At 44.5% G+C, this 24,758-nt stretch overlaps 4 protein-coding genes across 8 annotated transcripts; 2 read left to right on the top strand and 2 right to left on the bottom strand.

Moving 5' to 3' along the window:
- Positions 1-10: 10 nt before the first annotated feature.
- ebpl (EBP like) lies at positions 11-1,393 on the bottom strand. Its single transcript, XM_029427090.1, has 5 exons — positions 1,298-1,393; positions 1,031-1,198; positions 855-924; positions 520-658; positions 11-448 (listed from the first exon to the last, which is right to left on the bottom strand). Exons 1-5 carry the CDS (start codon positions 1,391-1,393, stop codon positions 205-207), a joined length of 717 nt encoding a protein of 238 aa, XP_029282950.1. The 3' UTR covers positions 11-204.
- A 482-nt stretch (positions 1,394-1,875) lies between these two features.
- On the top strand, positions 1,876-20,270 carry zdbf2 (zinc finger, DBF-type containing 2). Of its 5 annotated transcripts, XM_029427127.1 has the most exons (13): positions 1,876-1,986; positions 2,920-3,019; positions 3,257-3,297; positions 3,410-3,440; positions 3,864-3,948; positions 4,048-4,202; positions 4,303-4,708; positions 4,778-4,882; positions 4,967-5,301; positions 6,765-6,918; positions 6,988-7,826; positions 11,355-11,644; positions 20,200-20,270. In XM_029427127.1, the coding sequence occupies exons 3-12, from the start codon at positions 3,276-3,278 to the stop codon at positions 11,422-11,424; spliced, it is 2,202 nt and encodes a 733-aa protein (XP_029282987.1). In that variant the 5' UTR covers positions 1,876-1,986; positions 2,920-3,019; positions 3,257-3,275; the 3' UTR covers positions 11,425-11,644; positions 20,200-20,270. The 5 variants fall into 5 exon arrangements, with proteins under 5 accessions (XP_029282987.1, XP_029282983.1, XP_029282984.1 ...); XM_029427123.1 differs by having other exon boundaries at positions 6,765-7,826; XM_029427124.1 differs by lacking the exon at positions 20,200-20,270 and adding an exon at positions 17,998-18,444 and having other exon boundaries at positions 6,765-7,826.
- dytn (dystrotelin) lies at positions 10,470-17,990 on the bottom strand. Its single transcript, XM_029427130.1, has 12 exons — positions 17,703-17,990; positions 16,856-16,883; positions 16,594-16,668; positions 16,238-16,427; positions 12,058-12,143; positions 11,845-11,924; positions 11,700-11,771; positions 11,472-11,626; positions 11,292-11,403; positions 11,039-11,160; positions 10,710-10,966; positions 10,470-10,565 (listed from the first exon to the last, which is right to left on the bottom strand). The coding sequence occupies exons 2-11, from the start codon at positions 16,881-16,883 to the stop codon at positions 10,810-10,812; spliced, it is 1,077 nt and encodes a 358-aa protein (XP_029282990.1). The 5' UTR covers positions 17,703-17,990; the 3' UTR covers positions 10,470-10,565; positions 10,710-10,809.
- LOC115005353 (CD59 glycoprotein) lies at positions 20,205-23,331 on the top strand. Its single transcript, XM_029427133.1, has 5 exons — positions 20,205-20,282; positions 20,522-20,584; positions 22,478-22,579; positions 22,663-22,736; positions 22,868-23,331. Exons 2-5 carry the CDS (start codon positions 20,530-20,532, stop codon positions 22,988-22,990), a joined length of 354 nt encoding a protein of 117 aa, XP_029282993.1. The 5' UTR covers positions 20,205-20,282; positions 20,522-20,529; the 3' UTR covers positions 22,991-23,331.
- The last annotated feature ends 1,427 nt before the right edge of the window (positions 23,332-24,758 follow it).

Below are 24,758 nucleotides of genomic sequence, written 5' to 3'. Positions count from 1 at the left end.
AGTATATTTAAATATGATTGATAGTGTGTTTGAACTTAAAGAAGCAGATTTTTCGATGGGGTCTGGTGTGACATAAAAAAGGTGAAAACACGAGTCTGTTTTTATGAAATGATTGCAGTCGTTTAATTAAAATAAATAATGTTGATTGATTGGTGATGGTTGATGATCTAAAGATGAATCCCGTATAAAAAACATTTGTCGTCTCTACGTCCTCTTCTTGTTTACGTCGTCCGGTCTAAGCGCGTGCAGTCTGCTCAGAGAGATCCAGGACTGGACCAGCAGCACTGACGGGACCAGGACCCAGAGCCCGTTAAAGAAGACCAGGTAGACCCACAGGTAGAGCCAGCTGGACGTGTCCAGGTGAGGACTGCCAGCCAGCCAATCAGGACAGAACGTCATCCAGCCGCCGTACAGCTCGCACACGCTCAGAGCGACCTGCAGGAAGTGTCTGAGCAGACAAGAGTTCTTCATTGGGGTCTGGTGTGACATCAAAAGGATGAAATGAGGTTGTAGTATTACCTGTAGTATTTGTCCTTCAGTACGGCGTGTATCAGAAGTAAAGCCAGCAGAGAGCCGAGGACGACGGTGAGAATTTCTATCGAGACGATGGTCGGATCAGAAATCAGCCAACGACGGTCAGCTTTACCGTACTCCTTCCCTACAGACATATTTAGTGCAGTTATCATGAGTTATAATGTGTGTAAGAACTGAAATATTTGTATCTGAAATGTAACGCAGTAGAAGTATGGAAGAAAATGGAAATACTGAAGGAAATTACAAATACCTTAAAAATGACAGAATTTTAAATGGAGTCTGGTGGAAAATGAAGTAACTGAATCTGAAGTTAAACTCACAGAGTTCAGCTAGCAGACCATCAGACGTCTCCACCGTCCCAACCAGAGACATGTACACAAACGGACCTTCCTGAAAATGATTCATAAATACCAAACAAATAAGAAAAATAATGATGAATCAAACAGAATATAAACAAACGATGAAGACGTGAGAAACTGTTCCTGGTTGGTCGTACCAGCGTCAGGTGGACGATGACGTCATAGAAGAGCCACAGCACGATCCACCTGTCCTCCGCGGAGCTCCGCCCACCATACCTACATGTTAGCAGCACGGCGACTAACACCTGAACGCTACACGCTAATAGAGACAAGACGGACACAAGAGAGAGGCAGGGGGGGGGGGGCTACCGAGTCCATCAGAGAGTCAGAGAAGACGAAGAACAAGCAGCAGAAGAACAAGCAGAAGAAGAAGTATTCTGCTCCTCTGATTGAAGATTTAGGACCAAACTGTGTGAATGTGGAGGGACGTCTTCAGGCCCTGACACCGGCCTCTCTCCATTTGCTGTGTTGGTTCTAATCCCCGCCCTGAGCTGCCCCATTGGCTGTTGGGGAGAACACCCCACTCTCTGACCCCTGCCTCCTCCCTCAGAGACAGTAGAGGTCAAAAGTCAACAGTCTCGAACCAGACTCCATTCATAACAGCAGATTTTATACTGAACCTGTAGAACCTGTTTAATCAAGTTTCAAAAACTGGTCTGACAACAAATCAATAGCTTCTAAGCAGGCTGCAGTTCTGTGTCAGGCATGACTTTAGTCTATATTATAATAATAGTAATAATAAATAATTATAGCAACAACAACAAAATTAAAATCTAAATAATAAATCTAATAATAATAATAACACAGGGTGCAGTTTTGTGTCAGGCCTGACTTGAGTCTATACTTTTATTATTATAATAATAATAATAATTGTTATAATAATAATAACACAGGGTGCAGTTCTGTGTCCGGCCTACGGGCGGCAGCACCGATCCGCCGCTGTTACAGAATCTGCCGGAGATTGAGCAGCAGAAGAAGAATCAGACCGGAAACTAAACAGAACAGTGGAGTAGCGCGCGGCGGAAGAGGAATTTAATCTGAAAGTAAACAACAACAAACAAACAGCTGCATGTAAACAAACAAACAGCTACAGGTAAACAAACTGATCGATTATTGAAGATTCAGTATCATTCACCGACTCAGCCGAATCAGCTTCTCTGTAGCTGCTCAGCTAATAGCATGCTAACAGCTAGCCAACTGCTAACAGCTAGCAGCAGATAACATAGCGGTTTAGACACGTCGCCGTCAGCAGTGTCACCATGGTTACCAGGTTCAACCCGGTTTATTGACCCAACCGGGTTTAAACTTTAAAGTTTACCCGGAGCTGGTGCTAGCGCTGCAGCTGCTTAGCTTCACACAGCCAGCCAATCACAGCGCAATTCTGAGAGTCTCAGCCAATCACAGCAGCGTTACAGCTGTGCTCTGACTGGTCCAATGTTATTTTGTCATTTTATATCAACATTTATATATTCATAATATTAAAAATAATAATATGCATATAAAATGAAAGCATATCAATGTATGTGTATTTTCTCTTTATTTTCATATAGGAGTCATTTGATGTGTTGAAAATGTGATGATGTTTATAAACAAATTCAATAAAATACAACAACAAAATTCTCCTTTCATTTGTCAAATACTTTTTAGACCAATTTAGGATTTACATTTTTTTTTATCACTCAAGTGCAATTCTTTGTCTTTATTATAATTATTATATATTTTTTATTGTGTTACAAGTCACCTTAAATACCTTTGTCTATATATCTTGTTATTTGTTAATGTGTTGAGTTTAATAAAGTTGTGGGGGAAGTTTATTAAAACACTTTTGATCAATAAAACCTCTCTGAAGTCAGCAACAAATGCATAATTATTGTATATTGAATAATATTACAGATAATGATCATTTTAAACTTAAAGGAATATTAATGACCTTATGAAGTTACAATAATAAACAATTCTGGTTTCACTAAACTTGTTGAAGCTGCATGGAAATGTTATTATTATTATATTTTCTGCCCTTTTTCAGGCTCATGGACTCTCCACCTCAAACTCTCTCCTGGTTACCGTTGGTTAAAGCATGGAGCACTCTGATTGGATGGATTACTCACTGACTTCACTGCCTTCAGGTCATTAACATAATATATGTTAAAATAAATATAATCAATAACCATTTAATTTATGCAAAAATAAAACTTGTATTTATGGAAAATTCTGTTTTAACTATATACAGTATATATAGTTTAACATATACATAAACATAAATAAGTGATATATATAATTCAACAAAAAAACGATATATTTAATTTATGAAAGTATAATGAATGTCTGATTAATACAATTAATATTTATGAAATATGTTTCAGATCTCCTGTCAGCAGCAGGATGTCAGACTCCTCTGATGAAGGTAAAAACTCAAACACTGTGATGTTAATATATTATATATTCGTATGTTACTTATATTGTGTGTGTGTGTGTGTGTGTGTGTGTGTGTGTGTGTGTGTGTGTGTGTGTGTCAGGTGACCAGGGGAAGGCGGGGTCCACCAGCAGGTGAGTACCCGTTTAATATTATCATTATTGATCAGAGATCAACAAGTTCAGATTCCTTCACTAACCAAAGTGTTCAATTTTCTCTGAATTTAAGAACATTTTACACCATATTTGCTCATTAAACTCTCCAGTTATATTTAATTTTGATGTTTTGTGGCTCTAAATTATGTTATGGTGTTAAATTCAAATATTGATCTTTATACAACTTTTAGAAAATGTATAATGTGCTCCCAGTATAGGGTTAGGGTTCACAGTATACAGGTGAGTTCACAGAAAAGACCTCTATACATATTAAACAATCTTTACTCAGGGTGTCCTTATTGGCGTGAATTAGTTTGATGGGGGGTATGAAGAATAAAAAGTACATTTTAGATCTGTGTTTGTGTTAGTGTTATTGAAGATTCCCCTCGGTTTGCCTGACAGGAAGTGGGTGGAGTCTCAGCCGGGTCCATCCAGCAGGCAGGGTTACTGTGGATACTGCAGAGTCCTGTACAGCGATCTGGACCAGGTACACATGTGTCATCAAATGTATTTATATAGTGTGTCATGTGACCGGAGCTTTCCAATCAGAGTTAATGTTAATGACATCATACTTCTCTTCCCTCAGCACCTGTCCAGCCTCCGACACCTGGACGCTGTCCGGGCGTCCTCCAGAGGAAGCTCTGTCTCCTCCACCAGCAGCAGCAGAAGCAAACTGACCCTGCTGGAGCGCTTCCTGCAGGACGTCCTGCAGCACCACCCACATCACTACAACGACCCCAGGTAACTAAAATAAACACCCCTGTCATGTGTATGTTGGATATTGAACTATTTTTACTGAGGGTGTCCTTATTGGTGTTGTTCATGTTTGTGTCTCCGTTAGGCCGTCTCATGCTGACCTCCCGTCAGTCGCCGCCCCTCCTTGTCTGAGGGCGGAACTTGATGACGTCTCCTGCCAGCCAGCCAATCAGAAGGAAGAAGGGGCAAGTCAGGAGAGGCTTTCTGCACCAATCAGAGAGCAGGAGGAAGGAGGGACCGCCCCCAGGGGGCACATACATTCATCACATGCACAGACCCCGCCCCCTGTCCACAGGAAGGCCCACAGGAAGACAAACAGGAGAAAATTTAGTGACTCCTTCACCTCCCTGCCGCCCCCCACAGATTCCGCCCCCCCACCGCACACAGACCCCGCCCCTTGGCTGAGCTGGCCGCAGGAGAGGCGGGCTGGTCTTAAAGCAGAGGCGTTCTCGTCGGACCGCAGCCACTCTCTGGACCGGATCATCGAGGAGGTTCGTCTGTCACAGTCAGCTGTTCCTCTCCAGCTGATGCTCAAAGTTAACTTCGTATTTCATGTTCAGGTGATTCAGATGTGTTGTCACGGGGACAGATCCACGGACAGCTTTCACCTCAGCCTCCCCGTCTCAGTGGAAACACAAAGTGACGACTGGGACTCACCTGTGCAGGTACGTGCCGCAGGAGGTTATCTGCTGGTGTTCCAGGTTATAGTCCATTATATCCAGTCACAGTGGTTTCTGTTACTCGTACAGCGAGGATTCTGCGACACACCGGTCCAGGTGAGCCCAGCCGACCTGAGCCACCTGACGGATGTTCAGGTGCACCTGGAGCACCAACTGTACTCCGCCCAGCTTGACTCTGCCCTCCACAGCGAGCGGCCAGCAGGGGGAGGGGTCAGACGGGATGAGGGCTTCCAGACTTTGCCTATAGAGGAGGTGCTGCCAGCACCAGAGCATATCCCAGAATCCTTCAGGGGAAAGAGCTGGACCCAGATCGAGCAGGAGGACGAGGAGAAGGTGGAGAAGCTGGTCCGGCAGTTCAGACAGGGGAGATTCATCTGCTATTTCGACTCTGAGTCTCTGGCCAGGTAATATCCACACTCACCTGTAATACACACTCACCTGTCCAGGTGTTTTCTGGGGATTCTCATCATCAGTATCCACTAACGGGAGGCTCCCAGGACACAGCTCTCACTTTGTTATACAAGGACCGGGCGGCTCATATTCCTGCAGTACCCTAAAGCAGCGGTCCCCAACCTTTTTTATGCCACGGACCGGTTTCATGTAAGACAATATGTTAGCGGACCGGGAGGGGAAGGGGTGGGTGGTGGTCAATTCTTCACCAATAGTAAAAGGTTTCTTCGCCTTAGCAACACAGTTAGTCACTAAGTATGACACTCTCAGTGCACTCGCATGTGTTGATGTGGTGCCATCTGTCATTCTTTATGTCCTTCTTGTTCATGTTTTTTTCTTTAAAACAACTCCAAGGGCTCGTCTTTCAACGCCGGGTGCCGGCGTTATGAAGGCTTCGTTGCCTCATTTGCAAGCCTGTGTATTATTCAGAGCGGCGCATGTAGCGGTAAACACGTATTGAGGTGTTTATCGCTACAGGTGGACTCCTGATGTTGTCTTCTTAATGTCTCCTCATTGGGTCTTTTCCCTTTTCCAAAAAAGTTCTTTAAGACGTTTGTTTTCCACTCATTGTTGCTTGTGAGCTTATTTTTTTGAAGTACGTGACAGACGAGAGTCTTGACATGTGTCAAGAGACACAGACGCACAGACAGATGTATCCGGTGATTTTTCGAAATAAAACCTTTCAAAATAAAATATTTTTTTCTTCAATCTATCTGTGTGGCCTGGTACCAAATGACCCATGGACTGGTACCGGTCCGCGGACCGGTGGTTGGGGACCACTGCCCGAAAGGACTGCCCGGGGGCCAAGGTCCTGAGCCTTCTCCAACTCCCATGACCCCCCCAAAGAGCTGGTCCACTGTTCCCAACAAGGAAGGAGTCCTCTCTGCTCCTCCTGAAGGTTTGCCCCCCGGCGTCATAACGCCGAGGAACTTCTTGTCCATCTCAACAACCTCTGCCAGGGATATGGATAACTTCACCCGAGTCTTCAAACACGTTTTGGTCGGGTTCAGGAGTTTCTCAAAGTGCTCTTTACACCGGGGAACACAGCCTGACCCAATCCCTGCTTGCCAGATTTTCATGGAAGGAGTCCTTCAGGAAGAATGTTAGCATGCTGTTAGTTCCTTCAGGAGGCCCCTGGGCCAATCAAGGCCAGAAGGCCTCCTTCACCAGCAGTGTCCACCAGCAGGTTCTTAGGCCGCCGCTCCAGGCAGGTTTAAACCTAAACCCAGCCTTCACCGGGAGCATGAGAAGTTCTTCCAGAGGTGGGAGTTGAAGACGTTGTGACGGGTCACACGTTCACCCTCACTTAGTTTGGGTTTACCCGGTCTGTCTCTTTACCCAAGAGTCAAAGACATACGAGTCACAGAGACACGTACTGACCCACTCAGTTGTCTGAACCTTTGTTTTTCACCCTCAGGTACGGTAGGAAGAGCCAAATCCAGAAGGGGCTTGTTAAAAACAAGGAAGTGGAGTCTGACACCGGCGTCCTGCCCTTATTGGACAGTGATGACGATGACTCGGCGTACGTCAGGAGAAGGAGACGGGGCTTCAGAGTGGCGTCCAGGTGTCAGGTGAGCACAGACAAGTTTCAGTATCTGCATAAAGTTAAATGTCTTCGTCACCTGTGTTTGTTCCTTCAGGTGGTCAAAGTCAGTCACAGCACTCAGACGGTCCGATTGGTTATTCCAGCTGTGCGTCAACCAGCTTCTGAGGCCCCGCCCACCAGTGTCCCTGCAGCCAATCAGGCGGCAGTAGAGCAGACTCCCGTGGCGCCGACGTGGCGCTGCCTCCCTCCATCGTACTCAAATATCGTCACGCCGCTACAGCAGCGCACCTCTCTGGTCTATCTGCTCTGCTCGCCCTCAGGCTCCGCCTACACACCTGCACCAGGCTCCGCCCACAAACGCTGCAGAAAGAAGAGGCGTCCGTTAGACCCACAGGGGTTAAAGGTCAAATACAAACAACTTCCTTTCCGGTTCTACAACCCGAGCAGCAACCGTATCCTGAAGAACCCCCCTAAAGGCTTCCTGTGGCAACGAGGCTCCGTCCCCTCCATCCCGCCCCCACCGTGTGTCCGTCAGCTGTTCAGAAGTCTGAGTCCAGACCTGAACACCGACAGGCCGGCGATGGAGGGGGCCACAGGCTCCTCCAGGGTTAAAGATCAGAGGTCACCTGACCCACCCTTCAGCCACGCCAACAGCATGCTCAGCAGGGATTCAGTCAGGAGGCGGGGAAGGACGTCTGAAGCTCCGCCTTCTCCGCCTCACACCAGGTCAGAGCGGGTGAGGGGGGGGAGGACACGCCCCCCACCCTCCAAGAGGAGAACCAGGTCTCAGGCGACGCCCCCCCATTCTAGGAGAGAAGGCCTGCGTCGGGCAGGCCCCGACAGGAAGATCCCCGGATCCACGGGCCAGCCTCACCCTCCCTCACCCCGCCGGGGGAGGTCGCAGAAGGGGCGGAGCTGCGAGAGGGGGCGCAGGTAACAGGACGCCTCTTTTATAAACAGAGACAAAAACTTCCCACAAAATGACCTTTTGTAGATCAAATTTCTTTATTCTCTTTATGAGTTTATATATAATATAATTAATATAATTATTAATTGTTTACAGATGGTCATTTCTGTAAATGATCCTTAAACAATGTTTTGATCTTTAATTTGGTTTATAAACAAGGCGGCTGGACTTTATATGAACTTTGGAAGTTTGATGTAATTTTTTTGTTTGTGTGCAAAATAAAATGTAATATTTCTTTTTTTTATGAAATCATGGAAATTAAATGTAACTTTTAATTATAAATTATTTAAATTAAAATATAAAACAACATGTGCACACACAAAATAAAACTTTTATTGAATTATTTTATTATAATGTTGGCAGCTGTAACACTAAACATACCTTTTCTTTAGGTGTTGGATATTTTATACCTTTAATGTTTATTTAAATATGAGTCAATCCTAATAAACATCTTTTATAACCTCAGCGTGTCTTCAGTTCTCATGCCGTCCACCAGGCGGAGTATCGAGTCTCCCACCTGCTCTGCAGCCGGCAGCAGCTCCGCCCACTTCCTCTCACCTGCACAGATTGACAACATTTGAATAATCATGTTATCAAAAGAAGTCTGAGTTTTATCTCCGTACATTTACTATTTCAAGCTGACAGAATATTCAAGTTAGTTTTTTGTAAATTTGTGATTTTTCCCACTTTAATCGTAAATAATTCCTTGTATATCTGTTTCTTTTCTTTTTAATTTAACGTTTGACGTTAGTTTTAGAAAATATTCATGATCTATATTTATATCCCTCATTAATAATAGTTTATTAGGTTACAGTACATCATCACCTGTCTGTTTCACTCTCCACCTATCTGTCTCCATCTCAGTCTTCAGTCTGTCCACAGTCTCCTGCAGCAGCTGCTCTGGACTAGGTGTCCCACAATCCTCCTCTTCACATAGACAGGTGTCCTCTTCCTGTGGTCCCGCCTCCTGCGCTCCATCCTGTTGTCCCATTGGACGACAGAGAAGCCAGTCTCCTGCTGACTCTTCGTCACAGTGGCTGTCGTGTGACGTGTGACGTGTGTGCTGAAAATGACCTGTAATGTGCTGGTGCATTGTGGAAAATGCTGTTCGTAGTTCTTCCTCGCTCCACTCGTCCCTGTTCTCCGTGTCTTCTCTGTTCTCCCTGTCCTCCCTGTTCTCTGCGTTCTCCGTGTCCTCTCTGTTCTCCCTGTCCTCCCTGTTCTCTGTGTTCTCTGTGTCCTCTCTGTTCTCCCTGTCCTCCCTGTTCTCTGTGTTCTCCGTGTCCTCTCTGTTCTCCCTGTCCTCCCTGTTCTCTGTGTTCTCCGTGTCCTCCCTGTCCTTCCTGTTCTCCGTGTCCTCCCTGTTCTCCTGTGACCTCCCTGTTCTCCATGTCCTCCCTGTTCTCCATGACCTCCCTGTTCTCCGTGTCCTCCCTGTTCTCCGTGTCCTCCCTGTTCTCTGTGTCCTCCCTGTTCTCTCTGTTCTCTGTGACCTCCCTGTTCTCTGTGACCTCCCTGTTCTCTCTGTTCTCTGTGTCCTCCCTGTTCTCTGTGTCCTCTCTGTTCTTGGTGTTCTCCGTGTCCTCCCTGTTCTCTGTGTCCTTTCTGTCCTCCCTGTTCTCTGTGTCCTCCCTGTTCTCTGTGTCCTCTCTGTCCTCTGTGTTCTCTGTGTCCTCTCTGTTCTCTGTGTTCTCCGTGTCCTCCCTGTTCTCCGTGTCCTCCCTGTTCTCCGTGTCCTCCCTGTTCTCTGTGTCCTCCGTGTTCTCCGTGTCCTCCCTGTTCTCCGTGTCCTCCCAGTTCCCTCTGTCCTCCCTGTTCTCTGTGTTCTCCGTGTCCTCCCTGTTCTCCGTGTCCTCTCTGTTCTCCGTGTCCCCCCTGTTCTCCATGTCCTCCCTGTTCTCCATGTCCTCCCTGTTCTCCCTGTCCTCTCTGTCCTCTCTGTTCTCCGTGTCCTCCCTGTTCTCCACGTCCTCCCTGTTTTCTGCGTCCTCTCTGTCCTCCCTGTTCTCCGTGTCCTCTCTGTCCTCCGTGTCCTCCATGTCCTCCGTGTCCTCCATGTCCTCCCTGTTCTCCCTGTCCTCTCTGTCCTCTCTGTTCTCCGTGTCCTCCCTGTTCGCCACGTCCTCCCTGTTTTCTGCGTCCTCTCTGTTCTCCGTGTCGAGGCTTTGTGGCATGTTGCCGTTTTGTTGAGCCTCCATCTTGTTCACAGCCTGAAGAAGGAGAGAGGAACATATTTTTATATAAAAACAATAATAATATTAATAACATAACGTCGTACGGTGAGTGTGTTTCTGTGTTGCTGCTGGTGTACTTCAGCTGCTGGACTCCCGTCATGTCCCGTCATATATCTGCACCTACACTCCTTTCAGCTCTGCTAACGTTAGCTAACACACACTTCCTCTCTGATGAAGCTTATCGTTTTTGACTTGATTTGATTCATAATATAACAATACAATCATACTAATAATATAATATAATATTAAAATTTCCCACTTATCAACTGCATTATAGCTTCATACCTTTCACAATAAAAGCCCTTGCATTTGTAATAAGCCTCGTTTACCTGTGTGAGCGTGTGCTGCAGACGCAGGTTGTGCTCTCTCATCGTCTCCATTGTGACCTCCATCTCTGAGCACCTGTCCTCCAGGACGCCCTGATCTGATTGGACGGTGAGCCTCCACGCCTGCAGCTGCTGCTCCATCAACCTGAAGACAGAGAAGAAGAAGAAGAAGAAGAAGAAGAAGAAGAAGAAGGTGACAAAGGAGAAGAAGAAGGAGGAGGAGAAGGTGAAGAAGAAAAAGGATAAGAAGGTGTAGAAGGAGGAGAAGAAGAAGGTGACAGTTTCTCACCATTTGTCTCTCTGCAGGTTTCTGACTTGAGTCAACAGAACGGACACCTTCAGCTGAACAACACAAGATTTTATTCATGTTATTATTATTCTTCTTATTATTATTTCATATTATTATTATTATTATGAGTCACCTGCTGAGTCGGCGTCTCCTTGTCAGTCTGCAGAGTTTTGGACGAGCAGCTCAGAGATTGCACTGATGCATTATGGGAAACAGAGGCAGCCAAATGTGTGGAGGCATCAGAGTGGGGCGGAGCACTAAGGAACAAAACACTTTAATTTAAAAGGTCATTAACAAGTTAACGATGTGTGAACTCACACCTGACTCACCTGTTCTGAGGTTCCGCCCACACCAGGCCCCGGCTCTCGGCCTCACGCTGAGTGTGTCGCCGTGGCAACAGCATGTGACGAGCACTGTGCGCTAACGAGGAAAGAGACTCCCTCCAGGTGGGCTGAAGACAGACTGAAGGTTAACCACTAATCCTGTCTGTCTGTCTTCCTGTCTGTCTGTCTGTCTGTTCACCTGTCCGTCTGTCATTACACCTGTCTGTCTACCTGTGTGTAGGTACCTGTGTGGAATTACCTGTGTGCAGAACTCGAGCAGCGGGTGGTGACTCTTGTGTTTCCTCGTCTCTCTGTGCGACAGGAAGCAGCTCCGACACAGGTGGACGTTCACACACTTCCTGCAGCGATACCTGAACACAGGAGGACGATGATTGGTCTTCTGTCAGAGAAGCGTTCTGATTGGCCGGTGTGGGCTAACCTGAGTCCGATGACGGGGCGTGTCCTGCAGGTGTGGCAGCGGACGTCGTGACGGACGTTTTGACCCACCGACAGAGTGGGTAACCATAGCAACAGGCATGGCTCGCCCTGCAGCCATGACAACACATGTTCTCTGCTCGCCATCGGGGTCAACACCTGTAAGCACACACAAAGGTGAGTTTGTCGCCACGACGACCTCCAGTCACCTATTAGTTCTATGTGTTCTCACCCCGTCAAAACACGACCTCATGGCCGCCTCCACGCCACCAAACACTGCTTCCTCCTGCACCGCCGCAGGAACCTGAACACATCACACATGTCAGAGAGCAGGAGCAGAGGGGCATGCTGGGAAATGTAGTGGGTAAAGTTTTTACCTGACTGAGATCCTGTAGCAAAGATCTGAGTCCAGACTGGCTGACTGACCCCGAACTGCTTTCCGCTACACTCACCAGAGCTGCAGGAACACCAGGCTTTTATTGTGAAGGAAAGATTCCTGTACTACAGACAGCACGCCAGGCTTTTATTGTGAAGGAAACATCCTCTACTACAGACAGAACACAAGGCTTTCATTGTGAAAGAACACTCACCTGCGTATTTAACCTGGAGAGTTTCGGCTGAAAGAGCGATAAGAGAAGTTTGAAGAGAAGCAGCAGATATAAAACCAGCCTGAGACCTAAACACACAAAGAACTAATATTTAAATTTAAACCTCTCTGGGAACCATCACATTATCGTGGTGGAGAGGTTTGTGTGTCCCTATGAACCTGAGATCTGTGTTGTCTGGAGCCTAGTGCTCCTGGTAGGGTCTCCCAAGGCAAATTGGTCTCAGGCGAGGGGCTAGACTAAGAATGGTTCAAAAACGACTTCATGAAAGAAAGGGAAAGGAAAGGAGAGACCCTGCCCGGAGGAAGCCAGGGGCCCCCGTCTGGAGCCAGGCCCAGAGGGAGGGCACAGCCCGAAGAAGCTACGTGGTGCCTCCCATCCATCCATCCATCCTGTGGGCCCACCACTCATGGGAAAAACCACTGGGGTCGGGTGCGCTGTCACACGGGTGGGAGTGATGGTCAGGGACCTCGATGGACCAGACCCGGGCAGCAGAGGCTGGCTCTGGGGACGTGGAACGTCACCTCTCTGTGGGGGAAGGAGCCGGAATTAGTGCGGGAGGTGGATCGCTACCAGTTGGATCTGGTGGGGCTTACCTCCACGCACAGTCTTGGCTCTGGAACCGTACTCCTGGATAGGGGTTAGACTCTATTCTTCTCCGGAGTTGCCCAAGGTGTGAGGCGTCGGGCCGGGGTGGGGATACTCACTAGCCCCCGGCTGAGCGCCGCTACGTTGGAGTTTATCCCGGTAGACGAGAGGGTCGCCTCCCTACGCCTTCAGGTTATGGGGGGGAAAACTCTGACTGTTGTTTGTGTCTATGCCCCAAACCGCAATTCTGAGTATTCGGCCTTCTTGGAGACCCTGAATGGAGCCCTGCAGGGGGCTCCAGTAGGGGACTCCGTAGTCTTGCTGGGAGATTTCAACGCACACGTGGGAAACGATGGAGACACCTGGAGAGGCGTGATTGGGAGGAAGGGCCTCCCTGATCTAAACCCGAACGGTCGTTTGTTGTTGGACTTCTGTGCTAGTCATGGAATGGCCATAACAAACACCATGTTCGAACATAAGGATGCTCATAAGTGTACGTGGTACCAGAGCACCCTAGGCCAAAGGTCAATGATCGATTTCGTAATCGTATCATCTGATCTGAGGCCACATGTTTTGGACACTCGGGTGAAGAGAGGGGCGGAGCTGTCGACTGATCACCATCTGGTGGTGAGTTGGATCAAGGGGTGGGGGAAGACTCTGGACAGACCTGGTAAACCCAAACGGGTAGTGCGGGTGAACTGGGAACGTCTGGAGGAAGCCCCTGTCCTGGGGATCTTTAACTCACACCTCCGGCGGAGCTTTTCAGCCATCCCTGTGGAGGTTGGGGGCATTGAACCTGAGTGGGCGATGTTCAAAACCTCTATTGCTGAAGCTGTGGTGATGAGCTGTGGTCTCAAGGTCTTAGGTGCCTCAAGGGTCGGTAACCCTCGAACACCGTGGTGGACCCCGGTGGTCAGGGAAGCCGTCCGACTGAAGAAGGAGTCCTTCCGGGTTATGTTATCCGGGAGGACTCCGGAAACAGTTGCAGGGTATCGAAGGACTAGAAGGGCGGCAGCTTCTGCCGTGTCAGAGGCAAAGCAGCGGGTGTGGGAGAAGTTCGGACAAGCTATGGAGAAGGACTTTCGGTCGGCACCAAGGTGCTTCTGGAAAACCATCCGGCACCTCAGGAGGGGGAAGCGTGGAACCATCCAAGCTGTGTACAGCAAGGGTGGGACCCTGCTGACTTCAACTGAGAAGGTTATCGGCCGCTGGAAGGAGCACTTTGAGGAACTCCTGAATCCGACTAACACGCCCTCTATGGTTGAGGCAGAGCTGGAAGCTGATGGGGGATCATCGGCAATTTCCCTGATGGAAGTCACTGAGGTAGTCAAACAACTCCACAGTGGCAAAGCCGCAGGGGTTGATGAGATCCGTCCAGAAATGCTGAAGGCTTTGGGTGTTGAGGGGCTGTCTTGGTTGACACGCATCGTCAACATTGCGTGGAAGTCTGGGACAGTGCCTAGGGGTTGGCAGACCGGGGTGGTGGTTCCCCTATTTAAAAAGGGGGACCAGAGAGTGTGTGCCAACTACAGGGGTATCACACTTCTCAGCCTCCCTGGTAAAGTCTACTCCAAGGTACTGGAAAGGAGGGTTCGGCCGGTAGTCGAACCTCTGATTGAAGAGGAACAATGCGGATTCCGTCCTTGTCGTGGAACAACAGACCAACTCTTTACTCTTGCAAGGATCCTGGAGGGGGCCTGGGAGTACGCCCATCCGGTCTACATGTGTTTTGTGGATCTGGAGAAGGCGTATGACCGGGTCCCCCGGGTGATACTGTGGGAGGTGCTGCGGGAGTATGGGGTGAGGGGGTCACTTTTGAGGGCCATCCAATCCCTGTACGCCCAAAGCGAGAGTTGTGTCCGGATACTCGGCAGTAAGTCAGACTCGTTTCCCGTGAATGTTGGCCTCCGCCAGGGCTGCGCTTTATCACCAATCCTGTTCGTGATTTTCATGGATAGGATATCGAGGCGTAGTCGTGGAGGAGAGGGGTTGCAGTTCGGTGACCTGAGGATCTCATCGCTGCTCTTTGCAGATGATGTGGTCCTTATGGCATCATCGGTCTGTGACCTTCAACAGTCACTGGATCGGTTCGCAGCCGAGTGTGCAGCGGTTGGGAAGAGGATCAGCACCTCCAAGTCTGAGGCCATGGCTCTCAGCAGGAAACCGGTGGTTTGCCTACTCCGGGTAGGGAATGAGCCATTACCCCAAGTGAAGGAGTTCAAGTACCATGGGGTCTTGTTCGCGAGTGAGGGGACAATGGAGCAAGAGATTGGCCTGAGAATCGGAGCAGCGGGGGCGGTATTACAGTCACTTTACCGCACAGTTGTGACGAAAAGAGAGCTGAGCCAGAAGGCAAAGCTCGCAATATACCGGTCGATCTTCGTTCCTACCCTCACCTATGGTCATGAAGGCTGGGTCATGACCGAAAGAAGGAGATCACGGGTACAAGCGGCCGAAATGGGTTTTCTCAGACGGGTGGCTGGCGTCTCCCTTAGAGATAGGGTGAGAAGCTCAGCCATCCGTGAGAGACTCGGAGTAGAGCCGCTGCTCCTTTACGTTGAAAGGAGCCAGTTGAGGTGGTTCGGGCATCTAGCAAGGATGCCACCTGGGCGCCTCCCTAGGGAGGTGTTCCAGGCACGTCCAGCTGGGAGGAGACCCCGGGGAAGACCCAGGACTCGGTGGAGATATTATATCTCCTCACTGGCCTGGGAACGCCTCAGGATCCCCCAGTCGGAGCTGGAGGATGTGGCCCGGAGAAGGGAAGATTCTCCGATTCTCCGGCCAATCTCTCACTCCATCCAACATTCACTGGGAACGAGTCCGACTTACTGCCGAGTATCCGGACACAACTCTCGCTTTGTTATGGCCATTCCATGACTAGCACAGAAGTCCAACAACAAACGACCATTCAGGTTTAGATCAGGGAGGCCGTTTCTCCCAATCACGCCTCTTCAGGTGTCTCCATCCTTTCCCACGTGCGCGTTGAAGTCTCCCAGCAGGACTACGGAGTCCCCTACTGGAGCTCCCTGCAGGGCTCCATTCAGGGTCTCCAAGAAGGCTGAATACTCCAAACTGCTGTTTGGGGCATAGGAACAATCAAGAGTCAGAGTTTTCCCCCCCGATAACCCGAAGCCACAGGGGTGAACTCCAACGTAGCGGCGCTCAGCCGGGGACTTGTGAGTAACTTTTTCCCATGAGTGGTGAGCCCACAGGATGGATGGATGGGAGGCACCACGTAGCTTCTTCGGGCTGTACCCGACCGGGCTCCGGGGCAAACCCGGCCGCCATGCGCTCACTGTCGGGCCCTCCCTCTGGGCCTGGCTCCAGACGGGGGCCCCGGGCTTCGTCCTGTCAGGGTCTCTCCTTTCCTTTGCCTCTTTTTCATGAAGTCGTTTTGAACCATTCTTAGTCTGGCCCCTCGCCTGAGACATATTTGCCTTGGGAGACCCTACTAGGAGCACTAGGCTCCAGACAACACAGCTCTCAGGTTCATAGGGACACATAATATTATATATATTATATTTTATATATAATATGTATAATATTATATAATGTATATAATATATAATGTACAGACCGGTCGTTGAGCGTGAACATCAGATTGCACGTTTCCTCTGGAGCCTCTAAAGTCACATGACCCGCCACTTCCTGTGACACGCTGTGGAATATCCTTTTCAGTGTTTCGGTCACATCCTGTCTGTTCAATCCAACTTCCTGTTGCAGCAAGGGGAGAGCCGCCGTGATGTGTCGAAAACACACCGCGTCCACTGGAAACACAGAAATATTAATTAATTAATATTTCATAGTATAATATATATAAATATATAATATAATATGTAATATAGTAGCAATAATAAATATAATAATAATAATAATAAATATAATAATAATTACAATTATTATAATTATTATAAGAATAATAAATTGACTGACTGTGACAGAGTCTCTGCAGAGACCGGAGCTTCATGGCGACTCTGTCGACGGATGGACGGATTTCATTTAATCTTTCTGAACAAATAAATAAAACATTTAGGGAAAAAAAACAAAAAACTATATGTAATAAAATGTGTAATAAAATGTGTAATAAAATGTAAATAATGTGTACTAAAATGTAAGTAATATGTCCGATTAACATAAGTGTGACAGAAAGATAAACAGATAAATATTATTTAGGTTTTTCGGCTGATTATTTTACCGAGGCTTTCCAGATCCATGATGAACATCTGAAAACACCAAACAGTTCAACATTATTTAATAAAGTTTATAAAACAGAACAAAAATAATAATAATAATAATAATATATATCTCAACAGTATATATAAATATAAACAATAAATATAAACAATAAATATAAACAGTAAATATAAACAGTAAATATAAACACGGTTTATATATAAATATAAACAGTAAATATAAATATAAACAGTAAATATAAATATAAACAGTAAATATAAAATATAAACAGTAAATATAAACAGTAAATATAAATATAAACAGTAAATATAAAATATAAACAGTATAGATAAATATAAACAGTCCATATAAATATAAACAGTATATATAAATATAAACAGTCCATATAAATATAAACAGTATATATAAATATAAACAGTAAATATAAATATAAACAGTATATATAAATATAAACAGTATATATAAATATAAACAGTAAATATAAATATAAACAGTATACATAAATATAAACAGTCTATATATACAGTGTATATTAATATAAACAGTAAATATAAATATAAACAGTAAATATAAATATAAAGACGGTTTATATATAAATATGAACAGTATATATAAATATAAACATGGTTTATATATAATTATAAACACAGTTTATATATAAATATGAACAGTATATATAAATATAAACACGGTTTATATATAAATATAAACACAGTATATATACATTTAAACACAGTATATATAAATATAAACACAGTTTATACATTTAAAAACAGTATATATAAATAAAGATATATATAAACAAAGATATATATAAATAAACATATATATAGAGAAGTAAAGATAACCTGAGTTTCTGCTCTCGTCGCGCTGCAGCTTCTGAATTATGAATGAAGGTTTCATTGATCACCTGTCGTCCCGCTCACCTGCTGTCTGTGGACCAATCAGCAGCCAGCACATCTATGACATCACTAACTCAGCAAACACAGGAAGTGTTAGTACGAAATTATAGATTTAGAAATACACTTTAATTCATGATTACTTAATAAATTACTTAATACAACTCTTATGGCTGTGTGTCTCTCTGTATGTGTCTCTCTGTGTGTGTGTGTCTCTGTGTGTGGTGTGTGTGTGTGAATGCAGACTCTGTGTCTGTGTTTGGATCTGCACTCCTCTCTTTGTCTCTTTGTCTCTCGTCTCTTTGTCTCTTGTCTCTGTGAACTGAAGCTCTTTGTTCGTCTCGGGGTCGTTTCAGGACGAAACACTGAAGCTTTTCTTCTTCTCCCGAGATAAACGCTGAAACACAGAGAATGTCATCCTCCGCCATCACATCATCACCAACACTGCAGGCACAGGACACATTAAAGAGATATTCAAAGTTATTACAATACATTTCGTCACAACACATCCCATATTTGAGATGTTTTAGTTGAATAAACAGAGCAAGAGGTTCAAGTTTCAGGTACAGAGGAACACAAGAGACACAAAACAACGACAAAGACACAAAACTACAAAGAGAAACAAAACTACAAAGAGACACAAAACAACTACAAAGAAACACAAAACAACTACAAAGAGACACAAAACTACAAAGAGACACAAAAACAACTACAAAGAGACACAATACAACGACAAAGAGACACAAAACAATGACAAAGAGACACAAAAACAACGCCAGAGACAAAATACTACAAAGAGACACGAAACAACTACAAAGAGACATGAATCAACGACAAAGAGACACAAAATAACTACAAAGAGACACAAAACTACAAAGAGACACAAAACGACAAAGAGACACAAAACAATTACAAAGAGACATGAAACAACGACAAAGAGACACAAAACAACGACAAAGAGACACAAGACAACTACAAAGAGACACAAAACAACTACAAAGAGACACAAAATGACAAAGAGACACAAAACTACAAAGAGACACAAAACAAAGACAAAGAGACACAAAACTACAGAGAGACACAAAGAACTACAAAGAGACACAAAACAATGACAAAGAGACAGGAAACAACAACAAAGACACAAAACTACAAAGAGACACAAAACAACTACAATGAGACACAAGACAACTACAAAGAGACACAAAACAACTACAAAGAGACACAAAACTACAAAGAGACACAAAATGACAGAGACACAAAAACAACTACAAAGAGACACAATACAACGACAAAGAGACACAAAACAATGACAAAGAGACACAAAAACAACGCCAGAGACAAAATACTACAAAGAGACACGAAACAACTACAAAGAGACATGAATCAACGACAAAGAGACACAAAATAACTACAAAGAGACACAAAACTACAAAGAGACACAAAACGACAAAGAGACACAAAAACAACTACAAAGAGACACAATACAACGACAAAGAGACACAAAACAATGACAAAGAGACACAAAAACAACACCAGAGACAAAAAACTACAAAAAGACACGAAACAACTACAAAGAGACATGAAACAACGACAAAGAGACACAAAACAACGACAAAGAGACACAAAACTACAAAGAGACACAAAACAATTACAAAGACACAAAACAACGTCAAAGAGACACAAAACAACTACAAAGAGACACAAAACGACAAAGAGACACAAAACAACTACAAAGAGACACAAAAACAACTACAAAGAGACATAAAACAATGACAGAGACACAAAACTACAAAGAGACACAAAACAAAGACAAAGAGACACAAAACTACAGAGAGACACAAAGAACTACAAAGAGACACAAAACAATGAAAAAGAGACAGGAAACAACAACAAAGACACAAAACAACTACAAAGAGACACAAAACAACTACAAAGAGACACAAGACAACTACAAAGAGACACAAAACAACTACAAAGAGACACAAAACAATGACAAAGAGACACAAAACAACTACAAAGATACACAATAATACTGCAAAGAGACACAAAACAACTACAAAGAGACATAACTACAAAGAGACACAAAATAACCACAAATAGACACGAAACAACAACAAAGAGACACAAAACAATTACAAAGAGACACACAACTACAAAGAGACACACAACTACAAAGAGACACAAAACAACCACAAAGAGACACAAAACTACAAAGATACACAAAACAAACACAAAGAGACACAACACAACTACAAAGAGAGATCTTCTACGAGATGCAAAACAATCAGATCTGTATCCCTGACAGAAACTTGATTTGAGATATTTTATATATTTAATTACTGTATTTATATGACTACATGTTTAAAGTTCTCTGACATTCAAACTTAAAGTAATTTTGAAGTAAAACTATAAAAATATAAAGCTTTATAACACTGACTCCTCCCAGTGGGCGTGGACTCTCAGCTCTCAGTAACGCGAACAAAACAACAACAAAAGAGCTGCTGAGCCGCAGAGTTCCTGCTGCTGCCGGTGAGTACACGCTCAGTATTTATACATTTCAGTATTTATACACGCTCAGTATTTGTACACGCTCAGTATTTATACACACTCAGTATTTATACACACTCAGTATTTGTACACGCTCAGTATTTATACATGTCAGTATTTATATGCTCAGTATTTATACACACTGGGTATTTGTTCTGCTTGTCATTTGGAGACAACCAAACGGTTGTCTCCAAATGAGTGACCGTGCTGCTCTCTCTCAGATGTGAAAATGAAGCGCTCCCTGGGGATCTGCCTCCTGCTCTGCTGCGCTCTCTTCGGACTGGGTACGTTTCATAATCTGTTTTTATTCAGCATTATACAGCAAACTCTCAATAAACAACATAATTAAGTATTTCATGTACTAACCCCTTTAATTATTTTATATTTAATGTTAACATATTAAATATTTTACTAACTTTGATCGAGAAAAATCAGAATAAAAAACCTGCAATTTAATACATAAACAATGTTCTTGATCTTTGTTTTATGATCACAAAACTAATTTATTTATCTATATATATATACATATATATAATTTAGACAAAGTTTTAGATTACGGTGTAAAATGTTTACCTTTCATCACACAGTTATTTATCCGTCAAATCAGTTCAACATTCGCGACTTGTGTTATTGTTTTTTTTGTCTTTTTTATTCATCTTATGATTTATTTATTATTTTTGTAAACAGGAATATGTTGGTTGGGAAATTACTGATACTGTTGACTGAAAACCAAATAATTAGGATTTCTTCTAATTTATTTATTTTACATTCTGCATATATGAGATACCAATAAAATACTTATAGGTTATAGTTGAATTTGCGTTCAGTGCATGACATTGAAAGAACTTCTATCTATGTATTATTTGGATAACTAGCGTTAAAAAAAGGTTTTAAACATGAAGGATCTTGATTCCTCCATAAAGACCGTCACTGTATTTATTTTAATATTGTGGGACTAAACCAACATCAAGATGAAAAGATTCAAAACGACCTCACAGAGACAAAGATTTAAAGCCACCACAAAGATTCAAAACTACCCAATGAGCTGACGGCACATTTAGGTACTGCAACTCATTGTTATCAGGTTGTCCAAAAAAGTCGCTTAAGACTCTTCAGCTGATCCAAAATGCAGCGGCACGTGTATTGACAAGAACAAGGAAACGGGATCATATTACTCCTGTATTAGCTGCTCTGCACTGGCTCCCGGTAAAATACAGAATAGAATTCAAAATCCTTCTCCTGACTTACAAATCAATTAATGGTCAGGCTCCAGCATATCTTAAAGATCTCATAGTACCTTATAAACCAACTAGAGCATTGCGCTCCCAGACTGCAGGGTTACTTGTGGTTCCTAGAGTCTCTAAGAGTACAATGGGAGCCAGAGCCTTCAGCCATCAAGCTCCTCTCCAGTGGAACCAGCTTCCAGTTTGTGTTCGGGAGGCAGACACACTCTCCACATTTAAGAGCAGGCTAAAGACTTTCCTTTTTGATAAAGCTTATAGTTAGGGCTGGCTCAGGTTTGCCTTGGATCAGCCCCTAGTTATGCTGCTATAGGCTTAGACTGCCGGGGGACACCTCCCTGCTCTCCTCCTTCTCTTCCTCTCTCCTCCCCTCCCTCTCTTCTTCTCCCTCTCTCTCTGTATGGATTTATGTAAATGTATGTTACTAACTCATCATCCGGGGCATCATCCCCAGAGTTTCTGTGTCTCATGTGGCAGGTTGCCTCTGATAAAGTTTACGTCAGGATCAGGAATCGTGACAGCGCCTACTGCCCTGGTCCTGCTGGACACCGGGAAGCCTTTTTGACATTTTCTGGGTTTCTTTTAGGAAGGTTTTCCTTGTGCGATGCGAGGGTCTAAGGACAGAGGGTCTGAGGACAGAGGGTCTAAGGACAGAGGGTGTCATATCCTGTACAGTCTGTAAAACACATTGAGACAAATGTATACTTTGTGATATTGGGCTATATAAATAAATTTGACTTGATTTGATTTGATTTAGTTTTTAAACCTGTATTTTATTTATTTATTGTCCTAATCTGTATCATCACTTTGAACTCACCTGTGTTTTACAGACGGCTTGGATAGAAAAGGTTTCTCCTCTCTGAGACTGAGTTTATAGTTTGTATGGACCCGGATTTGAATCAATACTGAGGAGGATTTTCACATTTTGTGTTTCAGGATCAGCGATCCGCTGCTACAGCTGTAAGGATTACACCGCAAGCTGCTCCAAACAGAGAGAGTGCAGCTACGACGACGCCTGTCTCACTCTCAGCGAGAGAGGTTAGTACACATTAATCCACCTGTACACCTGTACCATTATAGTATAAAATGACACTGTTTCTATTATCCGCTTTGTCCCACAGGTGGGATGACTTTCCGCCAGTGTCTGAAGTATTCAGACTGTGAGTACGGCCGACTGGGACAGATGTTTCCCCAGGTAACAATTATTCTACTTTATTTATTCTAATACAGAATACAAAATAATAAACAGAACATGAAAATAAATATGTAAAACTGCTAATGGAGTCTGGTTTGTTTAACTACCTCTGTATTTACAATAATTTCCAGGTTTCCAGTTTCACCTTCAAGTGCTGCAACTCTGACCTGTGTAACTCCGCCCCCTCATCGTCGGCGAGCTCTGTGATTGGCCTGCTGGCCTCGGCCGCGGTCATGTGGTGGTGTGTCCACTGAGGAGCGCCCCCTGTGGCTGAAACATGTAACAACAGCTTCTCTAACAACATCTCATCAAAACATTCACACTTTATCAGTATTTATATGTAAAGAAATTAGTTGTTTAAACATTAAAATATTCACTGGTGATTAAAGGAATAAGAATAATTGATCACGTCTGATGAGAACACATGATATTATATATACAGTCACCATGGTAACACATTATATGTATCAGCTGTTTTACAGGAAACTGCACCTCTAACTGCAGAACCGCCAAAATAAAGTGTAACTGAAAACGATCTGAAGCTGCTTCTTTAACCGTCTGTGAATTAAATAAATAAATGGTGACAAACTGGAAACATGGACTGGTTGATCTTTTATTATAAAAATAGATTAAACACAGTAGTTTTCCTGAGTGTCTGACTTTTCCTGATGGCACCTGAAGACAGCTGCAGGCGGACAGGTGAGCCAACAGTGAAGAAAAGGTTAAAATAAATAACAATTTAAATGTTCAATAATTTAACAAAAGTTTAAACAATTAAACTACTTTTACAGTGTGGTCTTATTATGTTTTTTACAGTGTAGAGCAGGGGACGGGAACCTTTTTGTCTGGGAGAGCCATAAAAGCCAAATATTTTTAAATGTAGTTCCTTGAGAGCCATATATTTAATAAAAAGAGTTTTAAGTATATCACGTCTCCGAGTACTAAAAGCGCTATCGGTGTTTCCCCTGCCATTGTCTGTCCCCCCCCCCCCCCCAACGGAACCCCATTTTTTAAATATTCACTTTTCACATTGAATAGGTGCTCTTTTATTAAATGAACTAAATGCTTATGTTATTTATCTAAGTTATGAGCACGTTTCAGTGTTTACTGCACGGGTGTCAAACTCAAGGCCACAATTATATCCGCGAGAACATATCATGTTTCTATCATAACTGGCCCGCCAGTTTTGGTAATTAAATCAATGCATGGCACAACCATGGGAAAATACATATTTGAGGAAGTATCTAAATGTACCAGTTCCAGTTTGCTTACCGCCCAAACCGCTCCACAGAGGACGCCTGCACTCCACCTGAGCCTGACCCACCTGGAGGAGAAGAACACCCATGTGCGAATGCTGTTCCTGGATTTCAGCTCGGCATTCAACACAATCATCCCCCAGCATCTGGTAAGCAAACTGGGACCCCTCGGCCTCAACACCCCCCTGTGTAACTGGCTGCTGGATTTCCTCACGAACAGACCCCAGCATGTGCGGGTTGTAAACAGCACCTCCAGCACCATTTCTCTGAGCACCGGCTCCCCACAGGACTGCGTTCTGAGTCCACTGCTGTTCACCCTGATGACCCACGTCTGTTGTGCCAGGTTCAGTACGAACCACATCCTGAAGTACGACACAACTGTAGTGGGACTCATCAGGGACAACAACGAACTGGCCTACAGGGAGGAGGTGAAACATCTGACAGACTGGTGTCACACCAACAACCTGATCCTGAATGTTGACAAAACAAAAGAGATCATTGTTGACTTCAGGAAAAAGCAGCACTGACACACACCGCTCCTCCTCAACGGCTCAGCAGTGAAGACTACAGACAGCACAAAGTTCTTGGGGGTGCAGCTCACAAACAGTCTGACCTGGTCCCTTCACACCTCCTCACTGGTGAAGAAGGCACAGCAGCGCCTGCACTTTCTGCACAGGTTGAAAAGAGCACAGCTCCCCCCTCCCATCCTCACCACGTTCTACAGAGGCACCATAGAGAGCATACTGACCAGTTGCATCTCTACCTG

The sequence above is a fragment of the Cottoperca gobio genome, unplaced genomic scaffold (genome assembly GCF_900634415.1).
Source record: "Cottoperca gobio unplaced genomic scaffold, fCotGob3.1 fCotGob3_293arrow_ctg1, whole genome shotgun sequence".
NCBI classification, from domain to species: Eukaryota; Metazoa; Chordata; class Actinopteri; order Perciformes; family Bovichtidae; genus Cottoperca; species Cottoperca gobio.
Note: the sequence above shows the minus strand (reverse complement) of the source record. Positions and strands in the feature narration are given on the sequence as shown.

Excerpts from the sequence above, each read along its gene's own strand:
- ebpl (XM_029427090.1), bottom strand. The coding sequence starts at position 1,393 with ATGGGGCAGCTCAGGGCGGGGATTAGAACCAACACAGCAAATGGAGAG. Across the intron at positions 1,199-1,297 it reads CTCCACATTCACACAGTTTG|CCCCCCCCCCCCTGCCTCTC; the intron begins GTCCTAAATCTT and ends TGGACTCGGTAG. Across the intron at positions 659-854 it reads TGGTCTGCTAGCTGAACTCT|GGAAGGAGTACGGTAAAGCT; the intron begins GTGAGTTTAACT and ends ATATGTCTGTAG.
- zdbf2 (XM_029427123.1), top strand. The coding sequence starts at position 3,276 with ATGTCAGACTCCTCTGATGAAG. Across the intron at positions 3,949-4,047 it reads TGTACAGCGATCTGGACCAG|CACCTGTCCAGCCTCCGACA; the intron begins GTACACATGTGT and ends CTCTTCCCTCAG. Across the intron at positions 5,302-6,764 it reads GACTCTGAGTCTCTGGCCAG|GTACGGTAGGAAGAGCCAAA; the intron begins GTAATATCCACA and ends TTTCACCCTCAG.
- dytn (XM_029427130.1), bottom strand. The coding sequence starts at position 16,883 with ATGTTCATCATGGATCTGGAAAGCCTCG. Across the intron at positions 16,669-16,855 it reads CATGGATCTGGAAAGCCTCG|AAAGATTAAATGAAATCCGT; the intron begins GTAAAATAATCA and ends TTATTTGTTCAG. Across the intron at positions 16,428-16,593 it reads TCTGCAGAGACTCTGTCACA|TGGACGCGGTGTGTTTTCGA; the intron begins GTCAGTCAATTT and ends CTGTGTTTCCAG.
- LOC115005353 (XM_029427133.1), top strand. The coding sequence starts at position 20,530 with ATGAAGCGCTCCCTGGGGATCTGCCTCCTGCTCTGCTGCGCTCTCTTC. Across the intron at positions 22,580-22,662 it reads TCTCACTCTCAGCGAGAGAG|GTGGGATGACTTTCCGCCAG; the intron begins GTTAGTACACAT and ends TTTGTCCCACAG. Across the intron at positions 22,737-22,867 it reads TGGGACAGATGTTTCCCCAG|GTTTCCAGTTTCACCTTCAA; the intron begins GTAACAATTATT and ends AATAATTTCCAG.